Raw genomic sequence first — 12,825 nt, forward strand, 5'->3', positions numbered from 1 at the left:
AAAAGGAGGACTGACAAAACCATGCTTTGTTAAAATCAGATCTCAGCACTTTTTAAAAGGAAAACAGCAAAGTAGCAGTTGTCTTAGTGTGAGTGAAGTTTCCCTTACCCATAATATATTTCCTGCTCAACAACCAAGGATTATTAGGACTGACTAATGTGATGTACAGAACTCATTTATATGAAGTTAGTAAGTGATTCATTGACCTTTGAAATGAACAGTATTTATACATTAATATGAAGTAGCTACACAGCTGTAAGCTGGAACTTGCCAACAGCTGTAGTATCTGAAAAACACAAGAGTTTAACTATTTTAAAGCATTTACTTTAGTATTTGAATCACAAACAGATCAAGTATGTTACCAGGTGAGACAGATATTCTGTTCTCATTTCATGAATAAATTCTTTATAATCAACACATGAAAAAGCCAAGATACACAAGGAAAGAGAAAGCATTGAGATTGTGTGTTCAGCCTTCATTCACTATTTCTGTTTTGAAATGTCTAAACATGTGACCTTTTTATTATGTATTTTGGCAATTTATACACATAAATCATATTGTAATCCTCCTTCACTCTCCTCATTAAGGCCTCCTTACCATTATGTTTGTTAATTATGTAGTGTTTAAACATTGCCACATGGTGCTGTTGGCAAAGTGCAAGTAACCAAACCAAGTAACCTTTTACTTCTACCCCACAGAATTATGCTCAATCGAAGCATCCAGTATCTAGACTATGAATGGATTTTACTTGGCAGCAACTAAACAGCCAGTATATGTTCCTGAAAGTAAACATCACCATGGATACATAAAGTTCCTTCAAAAATTACAAAGACAGGTTCTCATATCAGAGAATTCAGAAACTATATACCTAATTCAAAGCTCCAGAAAAACATTCTTCTTTCTTCTGTGTTATGTGGAAGAGGTAAAATAAATTCAATATTCATATATTGCAACTTGGGGAGAGAAAGTTTTGTTCTGTCCCTCCCCAGTTGTCTCTAAATGCTTGATCTGAAGTACACGTATCCATTTCCATAGCAACAGACCCAATGGGCATGCCTCTGCCTTGTATGTGTTATTCACAACTGAACTTCGTACCATAAATGATGCATGTAAGCTCTTCTAAAAACACCGTAGATCACATGCGATCAACTTTATACCTCTTCAGAGGGGCAGTACAATTCCAGAAAAGACTCATCACCTAGACAGATGTGAATTTACCTTCTGCATAGTCAAAAACTTCAGTATCCGTGATCAGTAGCTGTCAAAAACTTTAGCAATTATAATCTGTGAGTAGAACATATACTTTAAAATAATGTAAAAACTCTCTTTTCAGTACCTGTAAAAAACAAGTGTCTTTTTGTGGTTTCCTTCCTTTTCTCTAAGCAAGGGTTCAAAAGGCGAAGAAGTTGTAATACCCGCTCTTCTCTACGAGACTCTGTCAAGCAAGCATCATTCATTACCAGGTATGGGTAAATCTTTCCATTATGGCCTCGGATATATAGTCTTCTAGCTGCAGTATTGTGTTTCTGAACTATCTCCACTCTGGGCATAAACCTGTGAGGAAGAACGAGATATTAAAGCACCTGAGCTAATCTCCTCTGATATTAAATCATGATGTCAAAAAAGGGAAAAAACACACCACCAAAACACCCAAAGAAATAAGGCTGTACAACTGTATTACAAGGTACAATTCTAGTTTCCAACTAGCCCATGGTTTCTATTTTGTGGTCAAAAAGCTCTTATGTTTGATTTTGTTTATCTGTTTTTAAGAAAACACAGTTCTTGAGCAAAATTATATTAGATCAGACCTTTATCACTATTTTGAAGAATAGTACCTCTATTGACTACAACAGAAGAACTAATCTCAATTTATATCAACATAAAAGAAAAACAAATATACTCATATAACAGTAGTTGCTTAGTGAGGCAATGTAAAATTACAGAAGAAGGATAAAATTCTAAAATAAAGGTGTTATGCCAAAGTATGACTTTATATGTGTAGTTTAAATACATGAAATGTACACGACATCTACTTTTGCAGAGTGGACGGATGGAAGAGGTTTTAATTTTCTTCTCCGTTTTCAGAATTACAAGTACCAAAGGGTATTTTGAGGTTACCTTGCTATCTTGATGTAATAATGAGTTGGCTTTGGCATAAGGAATTCTCCAGGTATTTCTACTTCTGCAGTTTGAGCTGAAAAATTACTTAGAAAGCGACACTTTTCCTCTATGAGGAAGAACTTTGGAAGCTGTTTAGTTTTTGCCTCCAGAATTTTGATCCATTTCTTCAGTTTAGAGATAAGATTGTGAAGTTTCATTGACCCCGGCACACTGAAGTCAAAGTCTAAAAGAAAATAAATAAATAAAATATATACACACACACATATACACATCCTCAGCATTTCAAATTCTATGTAGGGTATTTAACTATCAAGTGTCTGAAGTTTGCATTTTCAAATAGGTTCTTTCAGCCACATGCCCTCAAGCAAAATACTTTAAGGACGCCCACATACAGCACACATACGTGTTACGCAGAAAAGCATCACATTAGTCTCAAATACTACAGTCAAACGGAAAGATACTACAATCAGCAACTCGCACAAAGGAAGCATACTACCACACAAGTCCAGCAGAGAAACCTGGCTGCCTATGAACCGTAAACACAAAAAACAGCTAGGAGCTTCAGACAAACACAGAAGAGACATAAGAATCATTAACGAAGAGTCCAGTCATAGTTGGTATAGGATCATACAAGAGCAGTAACACTACAACAGTAGATACTGGAGGAGAACAGATCGTACCATCCCATAGTGCAAACCGAATACACACCCAGAGCTGTACACTGCCTTTAAAAGACGTGCTCTGTTGAATACTTCCTCTCTATAGAAAGATCTCTTAAAGTCCTAAAACTATAGATAACTTAAACCTGTCAGAATCTGCTACCTCTTTTCTGTACACAGCTCTAAAATATTCTCTATTATTTAGTAAATAATGAACTTCCCAAGATTTTCCTGTTCCACAGTCATGCAAACATTAGAAAAACATACTATGAAAATTTTAAATGCTACTACTGTATTAAACTGTCTATATACTGCAACCAGACAGACCGCAGAGAAAGCAAGCAGTAATAAACCAATCGATTAGATCAGACCATTTAATGACAGATGAAAAGTAAGCTAATTTTACAATCCAGCACTATGATTTTCTGCCTATTTCATTAAAAGCGATTTATTTATTTAAAATCAGTGGAGGCTTTTTACTTTTAGAAGTTGAGACATTCGAGTCTCAACTGAGGATACAATGTAGACTCTGTGAGCAACTGCAGGACAAGTAGTAAAATTGCTATTACTTCTATTATCCTATTCTGAGCTGCAAGAAAATTCTCTTTATTCCTTCCAGGCTTAGATAACAATTGCATGCCACCACAGGAAGAACAGATATGACAGCCTAAGCAAAAATTACAATATTATGCAAACAGCCAGCTCTTTTCTTTGCGACATAACAGGATTGCAGTGTGGAACCCTCTCCTCTAGCCCACATACAAGTGAAGTAAGAATTTTCTCAAGGTCAATACATGGTCTTCAATATACTATGTAGATAATTCTGGAACAGAAATCACTGCAGTATCAACCATTTTCTGGGCCAACGCCAATGCCATCTTCTCAACACTGCTTTCACTACAGTTTCAGAACACAGCAAATAAATAAACGTGTTTCAATTTCCCAAAGAGGGAAAATGAATAAACCACATGCACAAATGAAATTATGGTTCAGCACTTCAGTACCACAACAATGAGAGATTAGATGCAATTGGAGAAGAAGATAAACTGCTCGCTCTGCAAACCTCATCCATTACGGCATCCCAAATTGTGCAAGTTAACCAACAGACTTGAATTTTCAAAAAGCATTTCTATAACAGTGTCTAAAAGATGCCATTTTAAGTTCAGCATGTTACAAGTGAAAAAGCAAGAGCAAGAAAGAAACAGAGAATGTCGATTCAGTAGTTCTGAGATTTACAGCTAAAGCAGAACGGAGTCTTCATTATGGTTCAATACAACAGAAAATTAACAGTCTCAAAAATTAGTTTGAATCTTATTGCAGAACCTATGTTTCAGTACACACAACGTTTTCCTAGGTTGACAAAAAAACAAAACCCAAACCAAAACAATGAGTGCTGCTCAGAGGGGAACTTGATTTGACCACATAAATATGATACAAGCATCTATCTGCAAGTATGCTAACAGTGAATTAAGTACATGTGCACAGCAATTACTGCATAGAAGTATTTTTCAACTAAATTAAAACCACTCAAAACTCTGATTATCCCCAAGACTTACTCCTAGAAACAAGCTTAGAACATTTGTTCTTTTAGCCAGAAGAGTTCATATAATTCTATACATACACTTTGCTCTCCAAGTTCTCTTCTTTACATGTACAGGATACCATTACCGAAAAATAATGCAACCTAGGATTTCTTTCATTTCGCTATTCTGTTACTTAAACGAAATATCAAAGAACATACAACCCAACATATTGCATTGTGTATCCACGATGTACTGATATGCTAAAAGCTTTCAGTGACAGTCTTAAGTCTACTAGCCCAAAACAGAGGGGAAAAAAACCCAGCACATACAAAATCCTTTCTACTTCTCTAAGAAATAAGTCTAAATGAAAAATACAGTTTCATATATTTATGGATGTTAGAAATTACTAATGGATGTTAGAAATTAGTATAACACTGTAATTCTCCCTTTTCTTTTGCTACCTGGTATGGGCAGTGCATGTGTTGCAGTATCACTGTAAAACACTCTTATTATAATCACAAGCCTACCCTCTAGTGAGCAGTGGGAGTAAATCATTTCATGAAAGTGAAAAAGTCCCTGAAGCACAGGAAAGTATCCCCAAATTGCAGCTAGTTTTTGTGCTAATGTGAATCACTCAAGTAGTAAAAATATGCAGCAATACATATTCCTTAGAAAAAAAAAGTCATTCAGTTCACTGTGAGAATAGATCTAATTTGTCGAAATGCCTATTTTAGGATTTTTGTTATTGTCTTGTTTCCCAGTAGCAGATGGGAAAACCAGCGAGTTCAATTAGTCTTTTTGTTCATGTCACAGAGAGCCCATCTGAGAAGATACATCACTCTAGCTGGAGAAAGGGAAATTCAAGGCCAGATATTATTTGTGTACAAAGTCTCTCCGCTTTGCAGACATCTTGATCTATATAAATAGTATTTTTATTTCAAAAAAATCCACCTTTTGAGTACTCACTACTGAAGAACACCTTTCTCAAGGTAGTGCATGCTGGTCTAAAACACCTTACTACTTACACCACCTTTTCCTAAACTAAATAGGAAATTTACCCACCTCATCTTTGATGGAGTTATTCACAGAAGACCGTGATACAGAACACAATTGAAGAAGCTTGCTCTCTGTTCTCAATGCTGCTTAAGATTTTACAGTGTGATATATGTATTTCAAACAAACATATTCATTCAAAGTCTCGAATGCCTCAAAAATTGCTACATGAATTCATGGCACTCTCAATGAAAGGACAAACAAGGGGCTAATCTTCCTGCCAGTGAGACAGGCCTAAAAGATCCTGATGGTTCTTAACACAACTAGATAAAGCATAATACTTTTTGAATGAGGGCTGTATGATCACTTCTCATGAAGCAACACAAAAAAAGAATACACTTGAGTTGGCAAAATTAGAGTACTAAACCCCTTGCCCCTGCAAAACCCTTGACCTACGGAACATTAACATAGCATTAGAAAACAAAGAAAACCCCTCCAAGCTAAGACTTAACTAAAAATACCCTTCTGCTACACTGGCAGAAAATACTTCTAATCACTTAAAAGTAACAGGCAATTAATGCTTTTAGAGCAAGCAACAGTTCATTTGCAAGATTTTAAAGATTATTCTGACCCTAGACAAAGCATGGTTACACTTAAAGTTCATGACCCAAGGATCTTCAACCAAGAGTCAGGACACCCATCATGTAAGAAGCCACTTAGGACTGAAATGTAAGCTTAGCGTTGCAGAGCAGTTCAAATCCTTTATATATATGACACTGAAGAAGATCCAAGCATCCTCCAGGACACAGAGCTGTCTGGTTTTTGAAGTTGTTATTCAGACATTTCTATACTCTGTACTTTCTCAAAGTTCTTTTTTTAATCTCACAAGAACTTTTGGAAAGCACCAACAAACATGAAAAATCTCAGTGACAGGTAAGCAAAAATATGAATCAGGACTTCTAGTTTATCACTCAGCTCCAGAAAACCAAGACTGCAAGGACACCAGACCTAGGTCACATATGATGGTAACTCCAATCTCTTGATCTGGATTTTCTGGATAACATCCTGTTATCTAAAACTTCAAACAGAAGTAAAGAAAGAGTGATGCTATGCTCACTCCTAAGGGAGAAAAAAAAAAAATCCTTAAAAAATCTGAAATTACTAACAGAGCTCTTCCCCTTGCCCTCTCCCCACACTTCAGAGAAACAGTAGGGCTTCAAGAAGCTTCCTTCTGATTACAGAGTTTCCATTTGCAGTACAGAATTCATTGTGCTGGGTGCCAAAACTCTCAAGAAAATGATCTTGCCCTTCAAGGTTATATTTTGGAATTTTCCATTTGTATTCAGCTTCAGTGGAGAGATGGTTGCAGAAAGAAGCATGATCCAAACTCTAAATTATCATCTGCCCACAAAAGAACAATTGGGGCAGTTTTTCTCCGCCTACCACTGCTGAGAGAGCTCTCAAAGGGAGCATTTCTCAGCATTTGCCTGTTCTTTGATGTCAAAGGTTTAGCAGAAAAGGAGAGAAGGAACAAAGAACAGATGGTCAAAGAACTACGCATTTGAAGTTCCAGGGGAAAAAATTCAAAGAAAAATTTGGTTTTAAAATATACAATGTTAGGATGGAAAAAGATGACCTATCAAAGCTCCAACCGTCCAGACGGCAGCAGACAAAGTATTTAGAATATAAGAAATGGTGTGAGAGTCCCCAGCAGCTCCAAACAGGAATCAAGATGCAACTCAGATGTTGGTAGAAGAGATTACGCAACCAATCATAGTTGAAAGCGTCTATAAAACATAGCTGTCAACATTGATCTGGAAATAACTGAAGAAAACAGTTTCCTCCAAGACAGCTCCTCAGCTTAGATACTTTTGAAATGGAAGGCAACCACTGTAATTATCTGTCCATCATGTAAATGCAACTGGTACTGAGAATCATAAAAACAAACAAACGTGAACATTCTAGTGTAACAAAAGGACACAATAGGCATGACTTACAAATGGTTTCTCCTACGTTAAATCAGCCTTTGCTATCTTTAGTACAGTAACTATAAACCCATTCATTTCTTTAGGTATATTTTACTGTTATTGCAAAATTAATAAAAAACTTATTGTCACTTTATGCATAATGAATTAAATTACAAAAATGCATAAGTTCATGGGGTTTCTTCCATTTTCTCACATTTCATTTGTGAAATAAAACACTGAATTTATTAGATTAAAATGAAATCTAGCACTGAGCAACATAATTATTTTAATTCTGTAGACATTCACATTTAATCACACTTGAAAAATAAAACAGGAACTCTTCAACAAAAAAAATACAGAAAATATTAACTTATTGTTAAACTGAAGTTTACTAAGGAACACTTCACATTTTGTGACTTTACATGATTTTTATGAAAAGGCCTATGTTGTTCTTTATAGATGCCATGATTAGATAGCAAACCTTTAAATGCCATTCATCTATCATAAAGGCATGTAAAAAACATACAACATATAAAAACTTAAAATCCTCTCCATGTTTTATTTTAATTAAAAACTGTAACTGAATTACAATTTTAGAAGTTTAATTACTTCTCTAGAAATGTGCTGAAACATTAGTTTAGATTTTGCAGACTTGAGCCTGGTGTTGTATTTAGTTTTCCTTTACACCTTCTGAAATGCCAGATCTCTCTAACACTCAAAGGAAATAAGCTAAGAGGTACTACGACAGACCAAAAATAACTCAAAGCCAACACAAACTGAGCATATCGGCAACACTTAGAGCAATAAAAAAGTGACTATACTACTTTTGTAATGTAAAGACATATAAACCATTATTACAAATGAAAAACAAGTCTGAAGTTGTATTAAATGTATTTTTTCCTCCTGTAAGCCTATGTCAAAGATATACAAAATGTGTCTACTTCCATCACCCTCCCCTAGTACACTTCATCCATTAAAAATTGAATCATATGGTTCAGGACTCTCATTATCTGCTGTCATGCGACTGTTGTGCCTCAAAAAGGACACCATGCAATACATAGCGTGCACAAGATATATAGGTCATATCTACAACTGAGTTACTTTCACAAGACTCCCATCAGTTCACTTATTTTTACAACATTACAGTAAAATGCTTGAAAAAACACCGCAAGTCTACTTGTCAAAATCTGTAAATGTTCAGCAGTGTTGACCCCAAATAATTTTAAGTTAAGGCAACTTTATGTAACTTGGAATCCTAAAAAGAGTAACTTTTCCATGCAAGATTCACTTTTGCAGAGGAACCAGCTTGATGTGGAAAGGGGGTGTTTTTTAAACCATTATAAAAAGCTAAGAGTCCCAACGGGGTAAAGAGAAAAGTAGATTCAGAAAAAGATGAAAACCCAGGCCTTCACAAAAATTCTACCTTTCTGGTTTTGAACAACTAGAAGTTGGAATTCTGTTTAACAAAACCCAACTATAATTATCTATTCATTTTCATCTAATTCTACAGTAATCTTTAAGGAAAAGTTGATGTAGTTTAGACTGGAATTTATGCAAAACTCAATCCTGGCAGTCCACAACACTGATGCCAATCAGTGTCACCTTCTGTCATATATAGCTGCATGGTCTTAACGCTTTTCACCAAATCTATCAAAACCACACTCCACTGTACACAAGTTTTTCTTAGAATTTTAAATCAACATCAGATACTCAAACATGTAACTCCACTGCTAAAGAGAAAATTAATGATGAAAAAAGCTACTTCCCTTAAGTATCTTTTTTATTAGAACTGATTAAAGTTATTGATTCAATTTACCTAACAATGATGTAAATTTGCATAATAGGATCTTTATAATCTAGTTATCCAAAAGACTAATCTTCCGCATCAGAACTAGGCTGTTTTGAAAGACTTCACACAATATTGTCAGTCTGGAGTTCTGAGGTGAAAATTTCATTAAATTCTGGATCATCATAAAACAGAGATCATTACTGTCCCTCATCTATAGCAGGCAGTTCTATGGAAATTGCAGAAATATTACAGTGAAGTAATCTAATTTATCTTTAAACACTTATGTGATTTGACCACAGTTTTAGGTAACAAAAACAGAGCAATATACTCATTCTCTTTGTTGAGGTCTGTTTTTCACTTGAATTATCTTTATTACTCCACAGAAGACTGGAATAGACAAACTATTTCGTGTTTCTTCAGTGACAGAAAGGTGCTGTTTTCTAGATTTTCTCTCAGGAAAAATATTGGAAGAGGAATAAAAAACCAGAATGCCGTCACAGTTGAATTTGAGGGCGGAAATTTCTCTGGAGATTAAAAGTAACATTTAAAAAAACCCAAACATTTTAGATATTTACCTGTTGTAAATTGTCCCTTTAACTTCTGGAACACGGGATCTTGAGCCGTTGCCTGAGCTCTCCTAGCTAGTGACTCTGAGGCTGCACTAGAAAACATGGTGGACACATTAGAGACATTCTCAAGACCTACTCCAAAAGTGCTGACTAACTTCTTGACAAAGTTTAGTGTATGAGGAGTGATTTTGGCATCTGAAACTGCTCCACTTTTCTCAAAGGCAACTGAATAGCACTTCGCCAAGCCCTGCTGCAGTTGTCTAAGAACCTAAGGATTAAAAACAAAAAAAGACAAAATAATCAGGAAGATGAGGCCTTCTGATTTGACATCAAGTATTTATTCATGCACTGCATTTTACGTAGTAAAATGTTTCCTCTCAGAAACATTTACTTAAAACTGCATTTTTAGATTACATCAGAGGGTCAATCAGAATGACAGCACAGATTCTTATTAGCGCACAACTGAACAAACGAACAGTGGAAACCCTGCATCACAAAGTACACCTTGCTCTTTCACCAGCAGTTAAGTCTCAGATCTCGTATTTTGTGATGTATTAGAAAATTGTGTGATATGAGGAATCCTCCTTCAAACAAACACTGTGCTACGTAGACAGAACAGAATAGCCTGACTCTTTGAGAGGCAAATAATAAAAGGGGGGCATGTCCATCTGCTCTCCGTTAGAATTCAAACTTTGGACAGTAATCACGACCTGTCACAGACCACCAGATCAAGAAAGAAACCGGTATCTGTGAAACTTAGTGTAAGAATAGAAATTTTCAGTTAGTAAAAGCAACAGCTTAAATCCTAGAGGCACTCATCAAGTCAATAATTTTGGGAAACATCTGTATTGCTTCCAGAAATAACCAAGCTCCTTAAAACTCCAATCAGAACAATCAGTTCTACAAATACATCAGTTTACTAATCAAAACAAACAGTTACGTTTTAAAGTTTAAAAAGAGTTCTAGAAAAATATTTTGCAGTTAACTCTTCTTTAATGATACATACATACGAAAGCGTATCAAAGCCAAATACCTCTTCATGCCAGTTCTCTCTGAACCAGACCATCTGATCAACAATGCCTTCCAGAGAAGACAAAAGGGTTGGATGTAGCTCTCGCTGCATATGCATAATTCTGCTGCATCGCCACATTGGTGCAGTGGCTCTGATTGGCCCAGGATCTGAGGCAGAGTGGGACTGATTTCCAACTGAACTTGGCTGTTGTTGCCCAGAATCTGGAAAGTGTAAAAATGTAAAAATTTGCCTTTCATAAACTTGATACATGGCTGCATGAAATAAAATAAATTGTTCCAATAATTTGCTTTAGATTTGCAGTAAGTATTAATCAGGTATTACCTAATGAATTCCAGAAAATTGGAGAAAATTTGTTTTTAGAAAGAAAACTCTGCTCCAAATGCTGTTCAGTAGCACAGACTTCCCAAAGTTAGAGCAGTATAAACACTCTTCAAAAACACACAGGAGGTGTAGCCTTAGCTTTCACTCTACCTACCCACGCTCTTGAAGTCACTGACATGGTTTCATATAGGATGAAATTACTTAAATTATGGGGGTTTTGCTCCCCTCCCTTTTGGGAAGATCTCTCACACGTAAATGAAGAATAAACATGCTAGTGCCAAAACCACACAAATCATCGTAGAGTACAACTGATTTTAGTACACCTGATTTCTTGCATTACAACTACCTCAGACAGCAATTGAGCACAGAGCTTCGCTTTATCAAATGACCCCCCACTACTTCACACAACCCACCGACAGAGCAGCAGTTTGTGGCAGAACCGCTAGAAAAATACTGTATTGGTTATCACTAACTGCACACAGCAATACCAAGAGTTTGGCACAGAAACCTCTGTTGCTGGATATGAATGTAGGGAAGTATTATGGGCATATACCAGAGGAGACACACAAAGAAAAATTATTTCTTTCTGACATTATTTAATTAGTGACCTTCAAAATTTTATGCAGAAATTTAGTAAACTGATTCCCAAGTAAAAAGGCCAATTAAATAAACAATGCACTTTGTAACAAAGAATACAGAACAGAAGGGAGAGTTCTTCAAGTAGCTCTCCTGGGATTCTCAGGAGATTATAAGGAACAAAAGAACAACTACATTCTGTGGAAGCATTTGACATAGCAAGTCAAAATGGGATTTGTTCTTGGAAAAAAACGTGTTGTGCAAGTTGCTTAAAGTTCACCGCACCTCCTACACATTTCTTCAAAGCCAAAATTTATTTCCTTTTGTATAAACTTAGATGCTTACATTGCTTGAAAATTCACCCTAAGAAGTTATTATGGAGATGTTAAACTAAAGATTACTCAAAGAAAGCAGTTTATCTTACTTGAGTTACATGAACTCATCTTTTGCTAAACTATTTTTAAAAGTTTGACTCATTTGAAAAGAAACTGAATGTTCCATTGTTCATGCTTCCCATCAAAATTAGAATAGAACATCTTAGAAAACTATGATGCTCTTCTGTGCTTGTAATTCCAGAATTTACTCCCTTTCCACCAATTTCCACCAATTAAAAAAAAAAAAAAAAATCCAGTAAAGAACATGTGATTCTCAATAATTAAGGTGACATGAGAATGAAGGAGATGAAACTCTTCTTGGTGAATATTTTATTAAAGAAAATTCAAGACAGCTCAAGCTATCTGTAGATTTAACTTACAGAAACGAATGCAAGCAAAAGTTTATCATGAATTCTTTTCCTTACCCTTGGTAAGTTGGTATGTTTTCTAGAGAATTTATTTTCCCAGTAAAATCAAGTGAAACTCAAAACAATAACTAAGTTACAGAAACCCCAAAAATGTTATCATCATCATCAAGCTCACCGCTTTTGTAGCGCTCTCGTTGTTCTATCTTCAAGGTCAAATAGAGGGTCCTGATAGGGAAGTAGACAGCTTGGGGATAGACTCTTCCCACCTATTTGGAGATACACACATGCATATTTACCAGTTAAGGAAAACTGACTGTAGATCAGATCACCACACACAGATTCTCTTTGTAAATGAGTGCAATTCAGTAATAATCAGGTCCTTGTTTTAAATAACAGGTTATGAAAAATTAAGAAATTAAAGATTCAGTAACAGAAACCCAAAGAGGATGAAATGGTAACTCCCTACACACATTCTTAAGGCACTACCTAATTAGACCTTCCAGATCATATTGCCTAATAAACCTGAAAACAG

General features: G+C 35.6%; 1 protein-coding gene across 1 annotated transcript in view; it reads right to left on the bottom strand.

The window, feature by feature from the left end:
• TRRAP (transformation/transcription domain associated protein) overlaps nucleotides 1–12,825 on the bottom strand; it is a gene marked incomplete at its 3' end in the record, with an annotated part of 99,133 nt that overhangs the window by 6,013 nt on the left and 80,295 nt on the right. The window contains 5 exon segments of the mRNA XM_082006807.1: nucleotides 1,337–1,554; nucleotides 2,119–2,344; nucleotides 9,628–9,889; nucleotides 10,655–10,854; nucleotides 12,469–12,559. Of these exon segments, the coding sequence (XP_081862933.1) occupies nucleotides 1,337–1,554; nucleotides 2,119–2,344; nucleotides 9,628–9,889; nucleotides 10,655–10,854; nucleotides 12,469–12,559 (997 nt within the window).

Source organism: Phaethon aethereus (genome assembly GCF_964289735.1).
Source record: "Phaethon aethereus genome assembly, chromosome: 15".
In the NCBI taxonomy this organism is placed as follows: Eukaryota; Metazoa; Chordata; class Aves; order Phaethontiformes; family Phaethontidae; genus Phaethon; species Phaethon aethereus.